We start from the raw sequence: 12,376 nt of genomic DNA on the forward strand, positions 1-12,376 counted from the left end.
ACTATTGGAGGTGTACCTGTGGATGTATTTCAAGGCCTACCTTTGAACTCAGTGCCTCTTTGCTTGACATCATGGGAAAATCCAAATAAATCAGCCAAGCCCTCAGAAAAAACATTTGTAGACCTCCACAAGTCTGGTTCATCCTTGGAAGCAATTTACAAACGCCTGAAGGTACCACATTCATCTGTACAAACAATAGCACTGTCAATTACCTTTTTTTCTGTCGCAAATGTAGTACATTTCTCAGCGTAAGGAATCAGTGATATTTAATAAAAAGTTGGTGCTGTCTCATATCCATATCTCTCTGCTCTCGCTGTCTCTGTCTCGCTCTATTGTCGCACCTGTCCTTCCCCTTATGTTTGCAGTTTCGGTGGTAGTGTTCTACTCGGTCACAATGTTTACAGGGAGCCTTACACTCCCGGGCGAGATGTCCTGTCTTATCGCAATTGAAACACTTTCTATCGTCTGATCCTGTCCATTTTTCCCCCTTGTCTCCTGGGTCTCTTCCCCTTAAAGCCTCCTTTATGCTTATCTACAATTACCCCAATAGTTACTATTAGATACTCTGCTCCTTTCTGTTCTTTTCCTCTTCTGAGTCTGGTTGTGGGCACCTGACCTTTTCTCTCTGTTCTTGCCTTTGTCCCCTGTCCTTATTCTTTCTACAGTCTCTGTGATTGTGGCCCACCTTATCGCAGCGCATGCATGGTTCCTCACACTCCTTGGCCAAATGTCCTGGCTTGCTACAGTTGTAACATTTAGGTCCCTCTCTGTCTTCTCTCTTCAAAGTTCTTTGAACCTCCACCCTTCTCGGCTATCTCTCCTAGAGTGGCCATTAGATACTCTTGGCTAGTTACTTCTTCTTTCTTAGTTACTTCCTTTTTCTTTGCTCCCTCCGTTCTCTTTCTAGCTTCAGCTAGCCGCACCCTGGCTGTGTCTAATCATTCTACCTGCTGTTTTCCCTCATTATCCCTGCAAGTCTTATGCATTTGTATGATCATGGCTTCTAACTGATCTGTGTCTAAACCTCCAGTGAACCCGTACCCCTTTCTCCATTTTGGGCCATAATATACATTTCTTTTGTCTTTTGACTCCATATATCTCTCATCCCGGTACATCCCGGGACCTCCTATGAGGATTTGCCACCCATGGTATCCTCTGGTGTTGTTTTTTGTTTTTTAGAAAATTCTCCTATACGGTATAGGATTATATGGTTGTTATTTACCTACGCACGTTCTTAGAATAATCCTAAACCCTTTTTAATTGGATTTCTATCTGTTAACTATTTTAATGTATCTCTACACCAATACTCAACAAGTTCAATCCTAGCGGGATTTCTATCTGTTAATTATTTGAATGCATCTCAACACCAATACTCAACAAGTTCAACCTTAGCGGGATTTCTATCTGTTAATTATTTGAATGCATCTCAACATCAATACTCAACAAGTTCAACCCTAGCGGGATTTCTATCTCAACACCAATACTCAACAAGTTCAACCCTAGCGGGATTTCTATCTGTTAATTATTTGAATGCATCTCAACAAGTTCAATCCTAGCGGGATTTCTATCTGTTAATTATTTGAATGCATCTCAACACCAATACTCAACAAGTTCAATCCCCCCCTGTATATTTTCAACAGTCTCGGACTATCTCAATACAGGGTAGTTTCTTTTGGTAATGGACTTAACTACCACGAATCATTTCAGACCTTTCCCCTTGTTTCAGTGATCTGGTACGCAGTGCCGCCAACACTAAAATAGATATTTTGTATTTAAAAACTTTCTCTACATTAGATTATATGGACGGTATACCCGATACAAATCAATACTGTTAGTTTTAAGAATCAACCCTTTCCCACTATTTTGACTAATGCACTAGAGGAATTTAATTCAGTCCATTAAAGTACATTTTAAGCAAGTTTTTAAACTTTTAACTTCTCTAGGGTAGGGGGCAGCATTGGGAATTTTGGATGAAAAGCGTGCCCAAATTAAACTGCCTAGAATATGCATATAATTAGTACATTTGGATAAAAAAAACACTCTGAAGTTTCTAAAACCATTTGAATGATGTCTGTGAGTATAACAGAACTCATATGGCAGGCAAAAACCTGAGAAAAAATCCAAACAGGAAGTGGGAAATCTGAGGTTTGTAGTTTTTCAACTCTTGGCCTATCGAATACACAGTGTCTATGGGGTCATATTGCACTTCCCAAGGCTTCCACTAGATGTCAACAGTCTTTAGAACCTTGTTTGATGCTTCTACTGTGAAGTGGGGGCAAATGAGAGGGGAATGAGTCAGAGGTCTGCCAGAGAGCCACGAGCTCAGACTCGCGCGTTCACTTGAGAGCGAGCTCTGGAGCTCTGTTCCATTGCAATTATACAGACAAAGGAATTCTCCGGTTGGAACATTATTGAAGATTTATGTTAAAAACATCCTAAAGATGGATTCTATACTTCGTTTGACATGTTTCTACGGACTGTAACGGAACTTTTTGGACTTTTCTTCTGTACCTTCCGCTGGATTTGCATGAGTTTGGATTATGTACTGAACGCGCGAACAACAAGGAGGTATTTGGACATAAATGATGGACATTATCGAACAAAACAAACATTTATTGTGGAACTGGGATTCCTGGGAGTGCATACTGATGAAGATCATCAAAGATAAGTGAATATTTATAATGCTATTTCTGACTTCTGTCGACTACACAACATGGCGGATATCTGTATGGCTTGTTTAGGTCTCTGAGCGCGGTACTCAGATTATTGCATGGTTTGCTTTTTCCGTAAAGTTTTTTTTAAAAATCTGACACAGCGGTTGCATTAAGGAGAAGTGAATCTAAAATTCCATGCATAACAGTTGTATCTTTTATCAATGTTTATTATGAGTATTTCTGTAAATTGATGTGGCTCTCTGCAAAATCAACGGATGTTTTGGAACTACTGAACATAACGCGCCAATGTAAACTCGGATTTTTGGCTATAAATATGAACTTTACTGAACAAAACATACATGTATTGTGTAACATGAAGTCCTAAGAATGTCATCTGATGAAGATCAAAGCTTAGTGATTAATTTGATCTATATTTCTGCTTTTTGTGACTCCTCTCTTTGGCTGGAAAAATGGCTGTGTTTTTCTGTGACTTGGCTCTGACCTAACATAATCTTTTGGTTTACTTTCGTCGTAGAGCCTTTTTGAAATCGTACACTGTGGCTGGATTTACAACAAGTGTATCTTTAAAATGGTGTAAAATACAGTGGGGCAAAAAAGTATTTAGTCAGCCACCAATTGTGCAAGTTCTCCCACTTAAAAAAATGAGGCCTGTAATTTTCATCATAGGTACACTTGTGGTGATCCTAACTGACCTAAACCAGGTCATTTTTTACTCTGATTAAATGTCAGGAATTGTGAAAAATGAAGTTTAAATGTATTTGTCTAAGGTAAACTTCAGACTTCAACTGTATATTCATAGGGAAAAGTAGGACTGAAGGTTGATGTTATGGAAATGGCACCTTGATAACTATGATAACTCCAATGCAGGAACTTAACAGCCTACCTTTACTTCATCTTTCATTGCAGTTAACTACTACCAAATCATACCAGACCTTTTTTTAAATTCATTAACTCAAATCAAAACCATTGTGTAGCCTAAGTAATAAATTATACATTCTGCTCTAATTGAGATTTAATACTTCGGCAACACATTTACTAGCACGAGAGCAGCGATACGCATGGAGGCACTCCAGACAGCAAGAATAGTGGATTATTCTCATTAGAGTTTGCCGGTGAAATGATCTGAAAGTTGTGCTTGAGTATGTAGACCACACAGTGACGGCAGACAGATGCCTCCTCTGCTGTGCCTAATTACATTTAAAGCCACTCATAAAGCCGATAAATCTCTCCTATATGGATACAGCAATTACCGTCCATTCTGTACCCGTTATAAATCAGACCTCCGCACACAATTGCTGCACCACAAACAGCACCCTATTCCATACATAGCGCACTACTTTGGACCAGGGTGCCATTTGGGACGCAAACGGCTCCATTCACACACCTACAGAGAGGGGAAGAGAGAAGCTAGCGGTGCACTTCAGCATACTGATAAGAGATAGGGAATATTCCCCTTAGTGAAGAGCTTCTGGGTTCTGTGTGACATTACATGGGAAAAGCAAATGACCATCAGAGACAAAGCGATTGGAGGCAATGATGTTTGTTTGGTCCCTGAATGTTGTTAAAGTCGCAAAAGCACTTGGTACTAGATGTCTTACTACACAGGATCTCTGACCTCTTATTTTTGTACGCCCCCCCCTCATCATGTTCTAGCCTTGTAGGGAGCAGTAAATACCACAATCCCAAGATATGAGGGAGTTGAAAGGCTGTTTCCTGGTTTCCTTGATGAAAAGCAAATAGCCGATCAGGTCTCGTGACATCATCACAGTAGTCCCTCACAAGGCACTGCAGCCAGCATCCGCAGATTCAGGGAGGAAGTGCGAGGGAGGCATTTTCTTCTCATGTTCATTCATTACCAGACTCCTCTGAAATGGCTGTTTAATTAAAAACTGAGGTAATGAACACGGCGGGGTGTCTGATTAGCTGCTAATGTTTTTCAAGGAGAAGTGATGGGAGTTTGGCACTCTGCCCTTTAAGAGAGACTAAATGGCCCACTGTCCTGTGCCGCATGCGGGTTTGAGAGGGCGTGTGGCAAGCCGCACTACATGGTTAATATAGGCCTGTTGTGTTCGACAAATAAGTGTTGTGTGTGGATGCTGGTTCTGCAAGACATGGTCATTTCTTTGTGTGGTCACAGGCCTGAGTTCAAATAGCATTTGTTGTTGAATGACCTGGCGCAATGGCACCAATCGAATAGTCCCAAAAGTGCAAACCCTGCGCATCTGGTACACCAGGCTCAATCTAATACACCTTTGAGAGAAAATAAATACTATTTGAACCCAGGTCCCTTAACCGGGATGACCAGGTTGGGTTGTGGGTGGCATGACTGGCATCTCACAACTCTCATCTGCCGACTGTGTCAGCTGATTATGATAAAATCTAGGCGTTGTTCGCCACAGATCTGAAATTACCTGCTTTTTTGTTTGTAGAATCTGCTTCCGCCTGAGTTCCACTGGTTGCGTCCAAAATGGCACCCTATTCCCTTTATAGTGCACTACTTTTGGCCAGGGCTCATTTGGGATGCACACCCTGTGTGTTAGACCTCCGAAAGATGGCTGGCTTAAAATGTTCCAACCGGCTTCTTTACAATGTTTGTCATCATCGCAGCCCTTATCAAATCTCACCAAGACATACAGAGTAGGCAGTAATCCAACAATGTGTAATGTGCCAACGAGCGAATCGCACGCAAAACGCTTGTGGCTGGTGTAGCTACAATCTATAAACCCTTTATGTCTTAGATGAAATAATCCCTGCGACAATGCCTCTGCACAACAGAGTCTGAGTTGGAATATATTATAACTAATCAGTGAGTAGAGCTGAAATCAACTATTTATCAACATAATAATAAGAAACTCGGGAATATGGTTTCTAAAGGAATACTACTAGTCTCCATTAAATCTCCCCAAAAACTTTGCCCAAGGTTTTCAAAGTGTTCCAGTGACTTTCTTTCAAGAGTTAAGGAACTGGGTTACAATAGATTCCATATACCGGGTCCCAAGAATTTATGGTGTAGCGTGTCTGGTGCTTTCATCTTGAAAGGCATTCTGTGCAAAGCAAGGCTCAGTGGACACTGTCACTTCAGTCACTACAGTCTCCTTAAAAGCATCCACAGTGTTGTCTATTTCCCTGTGATCAAGGGATGGGACCAGTTTCCTATTGAACTCAACTGAGCAGCACTTCCTTCTCTTTGAGCTCTATTCTAGTAGTGTTGATGTCTGGGAACTAGATCACTTATCATTTGTTGTTCTAAACAAGGAGAGTCTCCAGTTGGTGACATGATATTCAAAATTCCAACTGAAGAACACTACTCTACCATATTCAGCTTCACCTTCAATGCTGATGTAGACAAAAGTATATATTTTTGTCCACGACAAAACGTTACCACTGCTCCCAAATAACTAAGAGCTGAGCAGAGTTTGTACACAATGTAAATAACATTATAATAAATGCTATGTAGCAGACACATTTTCCCAAAGCAACAGTGAGTGCATTCATACATTTTAAGTATGAGGGTGATCCGATTTTAACGTCAGACAACACCAAGACACATTAAGCACCCCCAAGAGTGAATGTTTAATTTGAACACTGGCCATGCCAGCCACACGGGATACACGAGCTGAAGCGCCGTACCTTCCAGAAGTTGTCCACCTTGCCGTAGACCAGCGACTGGTTCTGCCGCTTGACTTCGTCAATGTGGCGGATGTCGCTGGCGTTCAGGTGCTGCTCCACCACAAAGCCCAGGAAGCTGTTGTCTGGCGTGTGGGCTGCAGGGGAAATCAACCACACAATACAACTGTCATTACACAGCCCAACTGGGATCACAATGATTATAGTACTGAAGCTAGTTAGTTCACATTCATCCATTTATATACAGGAAAAGGAAAACATGCCACAAACACAGGCTGTCATTGTACAGTTAATGGGGAACACAATGATGATTATAGGTGGGTGATGTTAGTTCATTTTAAAAAAGCTATTCAATTGCCAGCACCATATCGCTATGAGATCTGCATAGGACAACAACTATTTTTCTCTACATTAGTTGATTTATTCATGCATATGCTGTACAGAAACGAGTGAATAGCATGACAATAGGCCTAATGATTAGGCCTATGAGTAGGCTATCTGTTGTGTTAGCGAAGTAGTCGTCTGACTCATGCCTAGAAGTGGAAAGTAAATATGAGGCTTATGTTAACCAATGAACACAGTTCCACATAGAAATGTGAAGTGGTGCGGCGGAGTCTGGCGCAGCGGTAACGCTCCCAAATCCGGACCACACGTGCCCCCATGGAGAAGGGTGTTTGAGTCCCGGCTCGGCCAACTGTCTATTCCTTAAATCATTTCTGTGCCCCACTCGCTCTCCCTCCTTATCTGTATCCACATCTGTCCCATCATAAAACAATACAATTATGTAAGGGGATCTCCAGAATAAAAGAGAAGAAAATGTAATGTGTTAATTAAATGTGAATTGATGATTTAACGTTCTATGATTAGAGCCTTAGTATTCCGTTTCTTCGTTGCGAAATGGATGGTGGTATTGTAACTATGGGAATTAGCTTGGCAACAGGTCAGAAATGGGCAACGGCACATACAGAGAGTTGAAAATTAAGACAATGTAAAAAATAAAAAAATTAAATGGGGGCTTCCGTGACCCCCCCAAAAAAGCCAACAGAAATCTAATTGAAATAAAACTTGGTTGGGTCCCAAAACTCACATGGCAGTACACTTTTGACCAATGCCCTGTTTGCTGGTCCTATGGGGCCTGGTCAAAAGTAGTGCACTATATAGGGGAAGGGGTGCTATTTGGGATGCTTCTCATCCTGACTCTCTGGGCTTTGCTTGTTGATGGACTTGTACCCTCTTACAGACCTACACTACATTCTCTGCTTCAAGAAAGGGGAGGGAGGGTTTTAGGCTACATGTAGCATCCTGTTCCTTCTCCACCGGGCCTGTTAAGTTGTTACATGAAGCCGTTTGTGGAAGTGATTTAATATACGCTCCTCGAGGGAGTTTACTGCTATTTTAGAGCCATTGCAGAGCGCCAGTAAATCATGTGCTGAGACAACGTGTTGGGGGAGAAATTCACGGCCGCCACGCAATGTGGTGATAATGGAGGCTGGCCTCCCTCCGAGCCGACTGAGAAGGAGGAAGAGTGGGTGAGAGAGGGAGCTGCCGTCAGTTTCTACGACCCAGGTGGGAAAGGGATGTGTTAGGACAACATGAGTTAAATCTCTCAACACAACAGAGAGCATTCCTCAAGACAAGCGGGTATGGGATGTGCACTGCATGCTCCCCCCGATTGCCATGTAGGGAAGACGGCGATGTCATCTACAAAAAAGCTTCCAATACTCTACTCAGCAAACTGGATGTAGTCTATCATAGTGCCATCCGTTTTGTTACCAAAGCCCCTTATACCACCCACCACTGCGACCTGTATGCTCTAGTCGGCTGCCCCTCATTAATTAAGTCTATGATAGTAAAGCTCCGCCCTATCTCAGCTCACTGGTCACGATAACAACAGCCACCCGTATCACGCACTCCAGCAGGTATATCTCACTGGTCATCCCCAAAGCCAACACCTCCTTTGGCCGCCTTTCCTTCCAGGTCTCTGCTCCCAGTGACTGGAACGAATAGCAAAAAAAAAAAAATTGCTGAAGCTAGAGACTTATATTTCCCTCACTAACTTTAAACATCAGCTATCTGAGCAGCTAACCGATCGCTGCAGCTGTACTTGGTCCACCTGTAAATAACCCACCCAATCTACCTACCTCATCCCCATACTGTTTTTATTTACTTTCTGCTCTTTTGCACACCAGTATCTCTACTTGCACATCATCATCTGCTCATTTATCACTCCAGTGTTAATCTTCTAAATTGTAATCACTTCGCTACCATGGCCTATTTATTGCCTTCCTCCTCACGTCATTTGCACACACTGTATATAGACTTTTTTTTCCATTGTTATTGAATGTACGCTTGTTTATCCCATGTGTAACTCTGTGTTGTTGTTTTTGTGTCGCACTTCTTTGCTTTATCTTGGCCAGGTTGCAGTTGTAAATGAGAACTTGTTCTCAACTAGCTTACCTGGTTAAATAAAGGTAAAATATATATTTTTTTAAAATAAAAATGTAGCATGCGTCAAATGGCCCCCTATTAAAGATGTTGTGCACTACTTTTAGCACCCTATTCCCTATATAGTGCACAACTTTTGATTAGAGGTCTGGGGGGGGCACTAGTGCACTAAAGGGAATAGCTAAAGGGAATAGGGCACCAACCCCCCTGTAGTAAGATGCCTATTCCAAAACCTTCCTTTACTGTTACATGTAATTTTTCCAAATAATAATAGCGCTGGGGAGAAGGGAGGCCTCTGTCATCACTCAGTGTATAAGTGGACGTGACAGTCTGCAGAAAAGGTTTGTGGGCCCAGCTGGACTATGCCAAGACGCCAGGCCAGTCGACTTCAATCAGCCGGCCAAAACAAGACACACACCCGGGCTCGGCACTTCATAGCAGGCAAACCATGCATAATGTAATTTGGGTAATTTTGTGGAAGTCATAAAAAGTAATTGGAAAACGTCTTGCACTCAAGCTGACTGGATACGGTCAAAAACGCAGCAGGAGACTTTGTTCCGGTTCCGTTGGCATGCATTGAAATGCGTTGCAAAATAACTGAATTAACAGATTTATTTTCAAATAATTTGATGACCCCCGGATTAAGGGATGCCACCAAAGGTTTTCTAAAAAAAACAACTGGGGGGGGGGGGGTTCTACTAAGCTATATGGAATTGCTTTAAGAAAGTCATACCAAGGATCATTTTGCTATTTTATTGGGAATCTTAAGACCCCCTGAAGTATAAAAAAAACATTGTAATTTGGCGTTACTGCTATTAGCCCATAGAAACGCATTGAATAGCATTCACTAAATGGAACCACAGACACCAAAAAACCTAAAGGCGGTTTGTTCAGAAGTGTCCGTCCTATATCTGAGAGATATAACAAAGATCAGGAACAACATTTTTTGGGGACATGCATTTGACCGCTTATTTTTACCATTAAACTATCCCCATATATACACTGAACAAAAATGCGACATGCACCAATTTCAACGATTTTACTGATTTTACAGTTTATGTACAGTCGTGGCCAAAGGTTTTGAGAATGACACAAATATTAATTTTCACAAAGTCTGCTGCCTCAGTTTGTATGACAATAATTTGTATATACTCCAGAACGGTAAGAAGAGTGATCAGATTAATTGAAATTAATTGCAAAGTCCCTCTTTGCCATGCAAATGAACTGAATCCCCCCAAAAACATATCCACTGCATTTCAGCCCTGCCACAAAAGGACCAGCTGACATCATGTCAGTGATTCTCTCGTTAACACAGGTGTGAGTGTTGACGAAGACAAGGCTGGAGATCACTCTGTCATGCTGATTGAGTTCGAAAAACAGACTGGAAGCTTCAAACGGAGGGTGGTGCTTGGAATCATTGTTCTTCCTCTGTCAAACATGGTTACCTGCAAGGAAACACGTGCAGTCATCATTGCATGGCACAAAAGGGGCTTCACAGGCAAGGATATTGCTGCCATTATCGGATCATCAAGAACTTCAAGGAGAGCGGTTCAATTGTTGTGAAGGAGGCTTCAGGGCGCCCAAGAAAGTCCAGTAAGCGCCAGGACCGTCTCCTAAAGTTGATTCAGCTGCGGGATCCGGGCACCACCAGTACAGAGCTTGCTCAGGAATGGCTGCAGGCAGGTGTGAGTACATCATTATACCGGTTATACTTCAGAATTCCAAAGTAACATCTGACAAAAATATCTAAAGACACTGAAGCAGCAAACTTTGTGAAAATGTATATTGGTGTCATTCTCAAAACCTTTGGCCACGACTGTATTTCAATTGACTGATTTCCTTATGTTCATTAGGCCCTAATCTATGGATTTTACATGACTGGGAATACAGACTGTTGGTCAGAGTTGGTCATAGGCTGTTGGTCATAGAGTTGATCAGGCTATTGATTGTGACCTGTGGAATGTTGTACCACGCCTCTTGAAATGGTTGTGCGAAGTTACTGGATTTTTGCAGGAAACTAAACACTGTCGTACAGATTGATCCAGAGCATCCCAAACAGGCTCAATCGTGTCTGTTGAGTATGCAGACCATGGAAGAACTGGGACATTTTCAGCTTACAGGAATTGTGTACCAGATCCTTGCGACATGATCCTGCCCACTGAAGTCGGCATTCCATTTGCAGCCTATGGCTGCCTGAATAAATAATTAACTTAGGTCATTTAAGAACTCATAATAGTAAAATAGGAAATCATAATGTTATTAATTAATAAGTGCTGCGCTTATAGCACACTATATTTTATGATCATGTTATAAATATATGTTTGTTAACAACTAGGGGTTATAATCCTATCGATTAACATATGTAGCCTATAACGATGTTGGAAAAAAATTGTTTCATTTGGTTTTGTATTCAGTTAGTGCAGTATGTATTCATTCATATGATCTCATTTTAAGAAGGGATGTTCTCTACCCTGACACTTGTTTTAACCATGTCTACCAAGTTTTCAACCAAGTGTTTTAAAATCGCAAATTATAATCTCAATTCCAATATCTGGCAAACAAAAAGGCAATTCGATATTTTGTCCAAATCATGCAGCCCTATAAAGTGGGTATGTTAAAGTGTTTATCCTCGAATAACCATCGACTATTACATATCTTAGATGTTTCATCAGAAACAACAGCTTCTTGGGCTGTATTATCCACAGGTGGTAGGTGGCACCTTAATTGGGGAAGACGGGTTCACACTAATGGCTGGAACGGAATAAATGGAATGGTATCGAACACAATCAATCACATAGTTTCCATGTACTCCATTCCAGCCATTATTATGAGCCGTCCTCCCCTCAGCAAGCCTCCTGTGCTAGGAACATATGGAAATGGCCAATTTCATTAATATGATTAAAATACTATATACCTATCCCTCAGCCATATTTAAAAGAGAAGATCATAGATCAATTCAGCTTAATCTCAAGTTATACCTAACCAAATCATCCCTACTGCCTCTCAAGACCCCGATGGAGGACTCCAACTCTACTTATGGAAACCTCATTTGTTTTTCAATTTTAAATATTTGGGAGTAAATATACTATATTTCCTACCTTAGATAAAACCACTTGCCAGAAACTTTAACAGAATGCTCAAATCAATCCAACCTCTACTAGATGGAATATTATACCGGTTGATTTAACTGGCAGAATATCTATTGTCTCAATGCTTCCCATGGATCCCCTTCTGGCAGGTGGGAAACATGGCTTCCGGGTGGGGCTGGAAGATGCGGGCTGGTGGATGGGGACTGAGGGGGGAAATGGGTTGGGGTTATCATTGTAGGCATTTCTCCCCAAAAAATTGTACGTGTGCCCCCTCTGGAATTTTTTTAAAAATACAAATAAAGTTGGCCACTAAAAAGAAAGAAAGGCAGCAGCAGCGAGTGAGGACGGCCAAGTGTTGTTACTGGAGAACATAGGACAATTAGTTTGAAAAGTGATTGCCAATTCTATGAACATAAATAATGTATAGAAGCAAAAGGGGGACCAACTCCATATTAATGCCCATGATTTTGGAATGAAATGTTCGACGAGCAGACCACCTACTTTTGGTCATTTAGTGTACATTTTAAGTCAGAAGTTTAC

At 41.5% G+C, this 12,376-nt stretch overlaps 1 protein-coding gene across 2 annotated transcripts in view; it reads right to left on the reverse strand.

Annotated features, from left to right (window-relative positions):
* LOC115129626 (alpha-1,6-mannosylglycoprotein 6-beta-N-acetylglucosaminyltransferase A-like) overlaps positions 1-12,376 on the reverse strand; it is a 103,902-nt gene that overhangs the window by 20,591 nt on the left and 70,935 nt on the right. For both annotated transcript variants that reach the window (XM_029660199.2, XM_029660200.2), the window contains one exon: positions 6,306-6,439. In XM_029660199.2, the coding sequence (XP_029516059.1) occupies positions 6,306-6,439 (134 nt within the window). The remainder of the gene's footprint in view (positions 1-6,305; positions 6,440-12,376) is intronic.

This window comes from Oncorhynchus nerka, linkage group LG5 (genome assembly GCF_034236695.1).
Source record: "Oncorhynchus nerka isolate Pitt River linkage group LG5, Oner_Uvic_2.0, whole genome shotgun sequence".
Classification (NCBI taxonomy): domain Eukaryota; kingdom Metazoa; phylum Chordata; class Actinopteri; order Salmoniformes; family Salmonidae; genus Oncorhynchus; species Oncorhynchus nerka.